Genomic DNA, 11,384 nt, shown 5'->3' with positions numbered 1-11,384 from the left:
GGCTGTACCAAAGGGGTGGGCGTAAAAGAAAATACTTAAGTACTTTAGCCTAGTTAATTTACATTGCTCATAATATACAACGAGTCCAGGTTGTTTGAGAGCAATGCGAAGAATCATAAATCAAAGTTTAAACCTTTGTGTGTGTGTGTGTGTGTGTGTGTGTGTGTGTGTGTGTGTGTGTGTGTGACAGACAAAGCTGTTTTAAAGTAGCAAATGCGTTACAATGACAAGTGTATACAAACTGAAACAGGTTTCCATTCCTATGTTCTTGATAGGGCCCATAAACACGCGCGCGCGCGTTATAAAGGTAGCACAATATTCCTAAAAGAAAAAAAAAGTCCTTTCACATTGAATTCATATAATAAGTTCCCGCCATATCTGACGTTTTATTTTCTGTTCACTAATCGCTCGCTTAACAAACTATGATAGATAACCACGTAGGAATCAACCTGTTTTAATCAAATTAGCCTAATAATTAATTCTACCAAATGAAGCCATTTGCTTATACACTATATGTTATTATGCAATACAGCTTACTATACCTAACGTCATTTTACGTAACTTGTTTTAACACCGATGTGGTTTTCCCGGAATACTAATCGTTGACAAACACGTTTGGCGGGTCCCGCCCTAAAGCCTCAAAAGATAGTAGCTACACCATTTTGTGCTTCCGCTGATGTACGAACATTGGCTTGGATGCAATTATCGATATTCTTGAAATAAAAACCTGTAACTAAGCGGCTTCATCAATGCATCTTTAATTGCCCTGGGTAAGTCACTTAAAGTCAATAGACTACGAGATGTAGTTGTACTGGCCAATCAGATTGGCTTAGGCCTATGATTCAGTATAGGCCTAAAGTATGGTGGTGATATTCTTCATACCGATAAGCCTCAGTAACTACACTTGTCTTCTTAAGTGGTAATGCTAATTCTATTAAAGTTCTCGTGTTTTGGACTAAAATACAATGAGTTTTCGACATAGCTGTCACACATGCTTCAGAATTCAGTAATTCAATCACGATGATTTTAACGAGCCATCAGTTCAAATCTGTGTAATAGTTTGATCCTAATGAGCCAAAGGAACGGCCAAGAGAGAGAGAGAGAGAGAGAGAGAGAGAGAGAGAGAGAGAGAGAGAGAGAGAGAGAGAGAGAGAGAGAGAGAGAGAGAGAGAGAGAGAGATTTAAGCCACTTCCAGTAAAGGCAAGAGGAAATACAAGTCCACTGTAGAAAAAATAAATAAAAAGAAGAAATGTCACTAGCCTGCCGCACTACAAACAGCGCAGCAACAACAACCTCTTTTTATTTTTTTATTCATTCGATTCTACACACATCCTGTGTCATCCTTTGTGACGTCATGCGATTATCACGTTACCGGAAGTAGCGACGAGATATTAGCGCGTCCTGTCGCTTACTGGGTCTCGTAATACTCAGCAAACCCGGGTCCCCCCAAAACCCACCCACTGACAAATAATATGAAGAACTTGTGAGCAAACCGTCCCCCTTTATCGCTCTATAAACGGTCACACCCACCTTCCCAAAAACTCATTTCCATCTTTTGACCTATTTTGACCTTTTCTATTACCATTTTCATTAACCTTTACTTCGCGTATATTCTCTTTATTGTACAATCTTCCTACACTTTTGCAACCTTTCTTCTGTCATAAATACGCTGGCATATGTCTAAAATATACATGCATATACAATTGTACCTTTCACGTCTCATATTTTCCACGAAGAAGAAGTTTTCTTAAGAAAGATTAAAAGAATCGTAATAACAACAAATAGATTTCCTAACAGGCGAGTTTCGTCAAACGCTTGAGAAACTGCCGTTCGTGAAATCTATTGTTGTATTAATGGAACATCCGTCATAATTACTTTTGTTACTTACAAACTCCAATGTTTAAAAATTCCCTATTGTCAAAACAAATTAGAAAATAAGTTTCGTTAAAACTTATAATGTCGGAACTACCTAGTTAATCATTAAGCGTTGCTTTTTTTATACAATTACTCTAACAAAAACCCTTTAAAGGGATATAACGAACGAATATAGAATTCCGTAAATAACCATAAAGGGAAACGGATTTTTATAGCAATGACGGAAACAGATGAAAAGAAAAAAGCAACAAAAAGGAAAAAATATCTAGTGATCGCTGCCAAGGCAGACGACATCCTCTCGTTTCCCTATCCACGCGTTCCGCTTGTATAACTCCGGCTTAGGCTTCGAGTTTTGGAGAATCTAAAAGGCTTCCGGTGATTGTGTTGTCTTATGAGGAATAATTAAGCAGTATGATTAATAAAAACTTATAAATTTACAATGGGTAGAGGAAAAAACGAATAATTGATCATAGATAAGAGCATACACATCAAAATTCTCATTCTTATCAGTGCAGAGCCTTCGGACGCATTGTTTGGGAATTGAGTCATGGCTGCCTTAGGAGGATTCGTCGAGTTCTTTCAAAAAGGGAAAGTAAGTCGAGATACAAGTCGTTGTGTCGAGTAAATGCCAATTAATCTGTCTCATTAAGCGTCTAAACTAAGGCTGACTAATATATCCGGGTGCCATGTTGATTTAAACGCGCGTTTTCATTGTGATAACGAATGTCTTCTTATCGAGAGCTCGTGTCAAAAGGCTCGATTTAGGGGTCCCGATTACGTCTGGCCTGGGCAACTTACGCTTCGAATAACATTCTAAGATTGCATTTAGGTTTAGTATAATCAATGTGTGTGGTTTTGGTCGTTAACTTGTCAAGTCAGTTGGTAAAACCAGATTAGCTTAAGGTATTGATCCGTATGTTAGGTAGTAGCCTAACCTAGTACTATAGGGTATAGGCTATAGCCTAACAGTGTCTGTAGAAGTTAATGAAGTTTAACGTTGGTTAGTTATGTAAGTCATTTTGCCATATTTACCATATGCTTTAATCAATAGATCTTATTTCCTAGTGTATCCTTTGTATTTTATGAAAATTTTCTTAGGTTTCGTTTCATAAGCTACAATACATTTAAGGCTACAGGCTATTTTATTTAGTCTATGCTTTTTACTGCTTTCATTGAATTCTTAATTAGCCTTCTATGCTAACTTAGGGTAAGGCAATTGTGTGTGGTTGATAAAATGTAGCCTGTTGTACTACTCTGTTAACTTCATACTATACCTGAGAGTGCTGTAATCATATTTAAAATAGATTTATATTAACAGAGATACATATAGGGGTAGTCTTATTTTAAAATGATCTGCACTAAGTATTCTCCCGTGACCTATTTATGGTAGTTTTGCAGCCCCATTTTGTCAACTGTGTGTGCCATGTTGAAGTTGTGTCTTCTGGAACATTCTTTTAGGCTTTACAAAGTGTTCATTGTTTAGCAATATGAGTGTAAGAGTGTACAGGTTTGCATGTTGCCCAGAAACTAAGAAACAACTTATATGGTATTATGAAGCAAGTTATGTAATGGTTAAGTGTACGTATAACTAAATGCTGATTTTTTTTTATAAAGCAGCTTTTGATGCAGTTTTGATACATTGGCATTTTCGTTGCAATGTTTGGTTAAGCCATTATGACCCTAACATCTAATGTTAGTATAGTTTTAGGATCTAGTTAGGTATGGGTGCCCCAAGGGTAGGTAAATCTCCTGGACAGGTAGGTGAAACCCCCTAGGTTAGCTTTTGCCAGAGATAACTTAATTTACCTAATCACAATAGCAACTCATTGTGCTTTACAGTTGGGTAAATAATTTGAAATCACAGCTAACTAGGCCAAGCTTGAGATATGGACAGCTTCAGAGGCTTAGCATTGATTACACATTTCATCATGTTGAACTTGCAGTTTAAGTATGGGTTATAAAGATTTTTTTTTACAGTGTTCCCTTGGCTCTCAGCAGAATAGCTTGTTTGTCTTATATTTTTAACATGTTTTGTTTGATCTGTTCCCATCTAGGTGTCAGACTTCTATATCTTGCTGTACTTTCCATCCATCGTTTAAAAATCTCTTCTGTCATTCATGTGACCATTCAAAGTATTTTTACCACAGGAGGAGGAAGGTTTTAACAGATGTGACAACAGGATGCTGTGACTCGGGAGTTAATGCATCTAGCAGATTGTGTTACAAATAAGGAATTTGTTGAAATGTAGTGCCCCAAGACTAAAACAATGTACATACTTATATCTGAGAGATTGAGGTTGGTTGAATTATGAGGAGAGTAGAGGAAGAAGAGTCAAGGCTGTCCTAAGGATTTTTTTTTTTTTTTTTTTTTTGCATTGTGTGGTGGCATACCACAAGCATGGGCACCAAAAGGTACTTATGTTGTCGTTTGGCCCAAGGGGTTTGGTATTTGAGACAGGCATTTTTCTATGTGTACATCAGTGAGCAGTCAGTATGCCTACTGTTAATTAGAATGTTATGCTTGTAATACAATTGTAAGCTTTCTTAAATTGGGCTAAAATAGAAAGTGAATACTAGCTTACACTCTGTCAGCCCAGCTTATGTTTAAACTGAAAAACTTTGTTTTAAAGTAGTGGTTAAGAAAATAATTTGTTTCTAAGGCCTATTTAATGATGTAACTGGAGTAGCTTCTATTGTACTTATGTAAATTGTTTTTGAAAATACGTAAACAAGTACTTTTACTTTTACTGTCTGTCGCTACTAGTTTCTTTCAGTAAACAGATGACAAGTTGTAGAGAAAATTTTATAAATTTAAAGGTTATGTCTGAGAAATTTTCCTGTGAATTGCAAAACTAGTTTTCCTGTTAGATATGAAAAAGTTTTTGGCATGCGTTCCTTGAAAAGAGCTCGTAGAATATAGGTAGCTGCAAAAATTGTTAGGCAAGTCCCTGTAATTTTGATAATTTAAGCTCATTGACTACATACTGCCATTATGACTCCTTTAGAAAGCGTCTAAATTGAATTTTTTTCTTGTATGTATATTTTTTAGCATTTATTCCTTTTGGAAATCTGTCTAATGTTTTCTTCTAACAAAATCATAGCATGCAGTAATAGTTATTTTTTATTTTTTCAAGTTCATTTGCATAATTATGATTGATTTTGAAAGAATGTTTAACACTGCTAGTTTTCATTATTTTCAATTTCAGTAATGAACTTATAGTTGTAGAATAGTTGTACGATTATTTACATTGCTTCTCGCAGTGCTTAAGAATGCCTAGACCTGATGCAGAATTTCATTTAGCTTGCCATGCATTTTCTTACAAGTTGTGACTTTATATGAAGGAAGCGATTCCTTTATCCTAAATGTGTTGCATATTATGTTTTAATAATCTATAATTATTTACTCTCTCTCTCTCTTTTCAGTTAAACCCCAAAAAAAGTGAGTAAGATTTATTTACCTTATTGGGTGGCTTGGTCTCTTAATCTTTCCTGTTGCACTTTATCCCAAGTCGTTGCTTCCCGCACTGGATATTTTTTTTTATACCTTTGCCTCTTCAGACACTAATTGGTCTTCAATAATAATCTATGATTATGATTTACACATTTTATTTTGTTTCAGTGCATATGTTGACGTCATGAGCAGTATTCTTTTAAATACTACATAGCTATTATTATAATTTCAGTTTAGGCACAAATTTGTATGCTAGCACTGTTCAGTGTAAATATCAAGAACTTCGCAATTGCACTATAGGTATTAATAATAGATAACTATGGATATTTTTTGTTGGTTTTCCTGTATACAGCACAGATCTGTCAAGACTTCTCCAGTTGTTACTGTATATATGGTTGTATGCAAATATAAAACCTAATACCTATACAGTCCATAGCATTCCATTTTATATATGGGAGTCAGAGAAATTAGACAGTTCATAGTTAACATAAACCTCTGGTGGGTTCTAGTGGCTACTACAGAGTAAGGGTGAGCTACTTTTGAAGGGTTACGTTCCTGTTGCTCTTAATTTGTTTTTGGTCTCACTCTCTTAGGAGGAAAGTCTCATCCTAATGATGCTGACATCTTATTTTTAAAGTCGGAAAGTTTTTTTATATGGATTTTGGATATATTACCTTTAATCATTTTCTTTTTAACCTCATTTTCTTTTTAACCTCATTTTCTTTATAACATTCTCATTAATACCTTAAATTTTATATTTTAAATACCACTCGCCTCACTCATGATAATTTTCTTAATTTTTCATTATGGTCCAGAAATTATCTCTGATATGTAAACTTAAGCTCAGACCCAAATACATTTAATCCACTTATTATTAGGTGTGCATCATACTATGTAGCACACAATTACCCAGCTTATGAAGAGCACGACATATAAAACAGAAAAGACACTAATGTTCTAGGTACAGTTCAGTGCTCTACAGTCATGTAAAGGGACCAGAAAAATGACTGTTAATAACACACATCTTGCAACCAGAATCATGGAAGCGCCATTCCAAGGAAACGTAGGCTGCCCCAGGAGGTAGCAGATCTACAAAAGGTGTTTGGTACTCATTGCCAACTTGATGCTTTCATTTGTATGAAGTGAATTGAAGTGCAGCAATTCAGGTTTAGTAAAAAGGATTATACAATAAGGGAATACAAATTGCCTCCACCTTGAGGTTTTTGAAATGTTAACCCCAGGTCAACCAAGTATTGTAATTCATGGGTCTGGGACACCCTCAAGTGGCGGAGAAATGCTGATCTTTGTATTGCTCTATAATTTTCTTTTGTTTGGTATTGAAGTATATTCTGTTTTTAAACTGCCCATCAGAGTATTTAAATATTAGAATAGAGTTTTAACTTTTTTGCTTTAAGAATTATTTAAGATTTTGTATTTTGTAGGCTGTATATCCATAAAAGGTAAAGGATTAATTTTTAAGTTGTATCTGCGTTAAATTGTAGTTTTAATCTTCCCAGTTTTCAAACCTTTCAGACACGTCCATGAGCAGGGGGGTTTCCTTTTAGTTCACAAAGGAACTTGTGTAATGTTTATAATTATTGTACTTAGGAAAATTGAAACCAAAAATTTTTTTGTTGATTCTTCTATAGCATTATATATCTTTACACTTTGGGATACATTAATCTTAATCTCAAGGTCGCTATGAATTGTCTTGGAAATCGATGCTGCTGCTTCTTTACAAGTCAACTTGTACCTCTGCAATCATTCTCCAATTTGCATCAACCCCCTCCACCTTATCTGAATTCAACATCTATTCAACACACTTCATTGACAAGCACATTTTCTACAGGCAGCATTTTCCTAATTTCGTATTTTATCTCCATTTGGTCCTCTTCAGGGGAAGCTTACCCTTAACGTGGTAACCACATTCAGTTCACCATCAGTAGTTTTTGTCAGCGTTTAGTGATCTCTCATACAACACCTTAAGGATATGTAAAATGCCTGTATATTGTTTAGAACATTTTTGAAACAGGATTAAGAATTTTAGACATGGTATTTTAAAAAGTTACAAATTCGTAAGATTTCCTTGGTAGCAGGATAGTCATTTACACGGTGCTCTGAAAGAGACAAAGGTATCGTGTTTTCAGATTCGTTTTTATTGTTGACGGAAGCTATTGCATGATAATATCTTGGAAATGGGGAAACTCATGTAGGCTGACTCTTTAGAAATTGTATATTCATTATTTAGAGGTCCTTTTGCAAATAGGACAATAGTTCAGCCTGTATTGAAATATTTTCTATACGGTATATGTTTTAGCTGTTTTCCCTTACTTTTTTGTTTACAACTGAGGTAACTGTATGATAATCTACGTAATTGTTTTTATTAATCACAGATGTTTTGAGCATCTTTGAAAATTCCAAAGTACCTATAGTAGTAAAATATGTACTGTTTAAGTATTAAATAACAATTTGAAGCCTTGTTAGTTTAGTGGAAGAATTTGTTTGATATTATAGATGTTTTTTACTTTGAAATGAAAGCCTATGTTCATGTTTGCAGACGTTCCGACCTAAAAAGAAATTTGAGCCAGGAACCCTGAAATATTCACTTCATAAGCAGGCGCAGGCATCCTTAAGTTCTGGAATTAATCTACGCTCTGTTGTGTCCTTGCCTCCTGGGGAAGATTTGACCGATTGGATTGCTGTCCATGGTAAGCCACGTGTCTAGTATTTATGATAAATTAATTTATGTATAACTAGTAGTTACTTTATCATTTATTATTCTGTATATTCTTTAATAGGCCTGGAGTATAGATTCAAGCTCCAAACCTATTCTTCTAAAAGCTTTCTACCATTAGGTAATTTATTATCTTTTACTTCCTGTGCGCTCTTGATGAAGGAGATTGTGAAGTCGGTAGACTTATTAAACAACTTTATTACAATATAATAACAATAATAATAGAGTTTATATTATCATCTGAATTTGTGTCTTTTTGGTGTATGTCCGTGTCCATGTGTGTACCCTTTTTTAATTTATACAACATTTTTGTTCCGACACGGCATACAAACCTTCGGTCCTTTTACAATAGGAAGGTACTAGCGGCAGCTGGATAGGTCGTAAGCTTTCGAACAAGGGGTTCGGTAGTTAACTGCTTGTCCGACAGGCGCGCGCGCGCGACTGGTAGGTAAACAAATCACTTTTGCTTTCGGCCTGCTGGCGTGTGGACGTGTATCATCGCTCTCTGCCCGCTTCATCGTCGTTGCTTTCGCATGATTGTGTTTTTCTTTTTCTATTTATCTAGTGAAACTGAATTGTAAGTACAATCATTTCAGATTTATTTCCATTGAATTCAATTGTGAATTAAAGGATCTTGGTTTCACCACGCCCTCCGATTACCCGAGTGCCGGGACTGAAGGGCGTAAGTGCGGGAATTCATTTTCCCAGAAATGATCCTCGTATTGTGTATGCTCGGTGCCGAGGGCGGGAGAGCGCTCGCTCCGAGCGTATATTTTTGGTTGGAAATGTGAGAATGAAATCGTAAGTAAGTGCTCTTTTCTTTTTAATTTTTTGACCTGTATGCTAGTTGCCGAGCGAATGCGCTCGGCACGGAAACTTATTCTGTATGGAAATGGAATCGCAAGTACAGTATTCTTTTTCATTTTCATATATTTATTTTGATTGTAGCAATACTCATTTTGGATCAGTTTCCGAGCTTACCCGGAAATTGATCCTTTCCCCTTTTTATTTGAATGAAGTGAAATCGCAAGTGCAGTTCTTTTTCATTTTCATATTTTATTGAGATTGCATTGTTTACGGGGATCAATGTTTCCGCTATTTCCCGGGAATTGATCCTTCCCCTTTTTATTGTATGAAGTGAAATCGCAAGCGCAGTATTCTTTTTCATTTTCATATATATTTTGATTGCATCAATTCATTATGGATCAAGGTTTCCATAAACCTTGATCCATAAAGGTAAGGAATGGATCCTTTTACCCTTGCGCTCGGTACCGAGGGCGCAAATGCGCTCGATCCGAGCCCTTATTCATTGTGAAGTGAATCGTAATGCAAGATTCTTTTTTCATTTTATTCCTTTTATTATTGATTGCATCAATATTTATTTGGTTCAAGTTCCGCTCAGTCAGGGAATTGATCCTTATGCCCTTGCATTCGGGCCGATGGCACGATTGCTCTCGGGCTCTTATATTATTGTTGGGTACATGGGTGCTGTGCGGGGGTGGGGAACGAGAACCCCCCCCCGCTCAGCTCCCACAGATGGCCCTTCCCCTTGGGGGGGGGGGGGGGGGGGGGAGGTTATCGGCGTTCTTCTCCTCGCCCGATCCGTCGAGCGCGGGGGAGGGCGCTCGGTGCCCGATTACAATTGTATTCGGGGTCTTCCACTCGTTCGGAGAGGGCTCACCCCCCCGCGCGAGGGGACTTCCCCCCCACTAATCGCTATTACTGTTATTTCCGCAGGTGCTACTGCCACGAGGGTGGACCTTGGTGAGGTATGGGCGTCCTTCCATTTGCAGGGCGTGCTAGTGTCCAGGGGCTGCGGTTCTATGTCTGGGCCTACTGCGGTCACCCATAGAGTGGTGACCACGCTCCAGGTGACGACGTCCCTCCTCACCTGGTGTACTCGCCTCACGTGGTAACAGTCTTGCCTACAGCCGCTGTGAAGTGCCGTGCGCCGTACCGAGAGGGGGGCGTGCCGCCGCCGCTCGTGGTTGCCGCGCTGTCGCGATCACACTTCCGCTGCCCTAGAGCTCGCCCCTGGACCTGCCGCCGGTACCAGGATGTTGCTGGCTGCTGCTCCACTTCCTGTGTTTCCGGTGCTGCCTGCCGTACCTGCCGATTCTGGGCTGACTGTCCATGCAGTTGTTGCGCTGGCTGTCCCTGCCGTTGCTGCGCTGGCTGTCCCTGCCGTTGCTGCGCTGGCTGTCCCTACCGATGCTGTGCTGGCTGTGCCTGCTGTTCCTGAGATGCCCATAACCTGCTGATGTCGTCCCTGTTCGTGGTGGGTACTACCCCAGACTTTGGTCTGTCTGTACAGGTGCGTCCGGGCCCTGTGGCTTCGGCTACAGCAGCCCCGGCTCCGCCCTGGATAGCAGATCTTACGTCTGTCCTGAGGAAGCTGACGAAGAAGAGGAGGAAGGTGTCGTCGTCGTCGTCTTCATCTTCTTCATCGTCGTCGACTGCCGCCTCTTCCCCTTCGACTTCTAAGGCGTCACAGCCGAGGAAGAAGAAGGTTGCCTCCTCCCTCCTAAGAAGTCTCCCTCGGGAGCTTCTCGGGACCCGTCTCACCTCGGTGGGACGGGAGGGTTCCTTCCGCTGGCCCTCCTGCTCCTTCGGGAGAGCGGGGCCCGTCTCTTCTTCCGCAAGGAAGAAGACTACGGGGACCAGAGGGGTACCGGCTAACACCGGTACTTCCTCGCCTGGTGTCAGTGGTTCTGCCACTGCATCAGGGTCCGTCTCGGCCTCTCGTTAAGCCGGGAGGTACCGAGTGTACGGTCGCCTACCAGCGACCGTGCAGCCAGGAACCAGACCTCTGAGTCCGCTCAGCGTCAGGTTCACGGCACGGGGCGGAAGACTGGTGACAGCCGCTCATGCGACTCTCACCAGACCAGCTCTCACTCTCGCGGCGAACAGCTGGCTACCCGGGGACGTGACGGTCCACGACCGACCACGGGCTGAGGCTGGGAAGAGGTCCTCCGTTCGCCGGTGCCAGCCACGGGCTGGAACCAGCGACCGTGACGTGCCGTGAGGACAAGCACCGGTCTCACTGTGACAGTGGAGCCTGCAGGTCGCCTGACCGTCGCTCTCACAGAGAGCGATCGGGTACGGCAACCAGCACCAGCTCTTCTGACACTCGAGATCGGGGACGCTGTGCTCAGTCCAGCCGTTCTCCACAGCGAGACGGTTCGACCAGGCCTGCAGCTCGATCGCCACCGCGGGTTGACGATCGCCTGCAGCCCTCCAAGCCTGCTGGTTCTGCCAGCGAGCGAGGAGGGAGCGTCAGGTCTGCCTCTCCCGTACCTTCAACCTCCTCGGGTTACACCGAGA

General features: G+C 40.3%; 1 protein-coding gene across 1 annotated transcript in view; it reads left to right on the top strand.

The window, feature by feature from the left end:
* The first annotated feature begins 2,380 nt into the window (after positions 1-2,380).
* Positions 2,381-11,384, top strand: part of LOC135213173 (MOB kinase activator-like 3) — a 66,591-nt gene continuing 57,587 nt past the window's right edge. The window contains exons 1-2 of the mRNA XM_064247127.1: positions 2,381-2,468; positions 7,884-8,034. Of these exons, the coding sequence (XP_064103197.1) occupies positions 2,424-2,468; positions 7,884-8,034 (196 nt within the window). The 5' untranslated portion in view covers positions 2,381-2,423. The remainder of the gene's footprint in view (positions 2,469-7,883; positions 8,035-11,384) is intronic.

This window comes from Macrobrachium nipponense, chromosome 42, assembly GCF_015104395.2.
Source record: "Macrobrachium nipponense isolate FS-2020 chromosome 42, ASM1510439v2, whole genome shotgun sequence".
In the NCBI taxonomy this organism is placed as follows: domain Eukaryota; kingdom Metazoa; phylum Arthropoda; class Malacostraca; order Decapoda; family Palaemonidae; genus Macrobrachium; species Macrobrachium nipponense.
The sequence above is the reverse complement of the archived record's forward strand: the minus strand, read 5'-3'. Positions and strand labels throughout refer to the sequence as shown.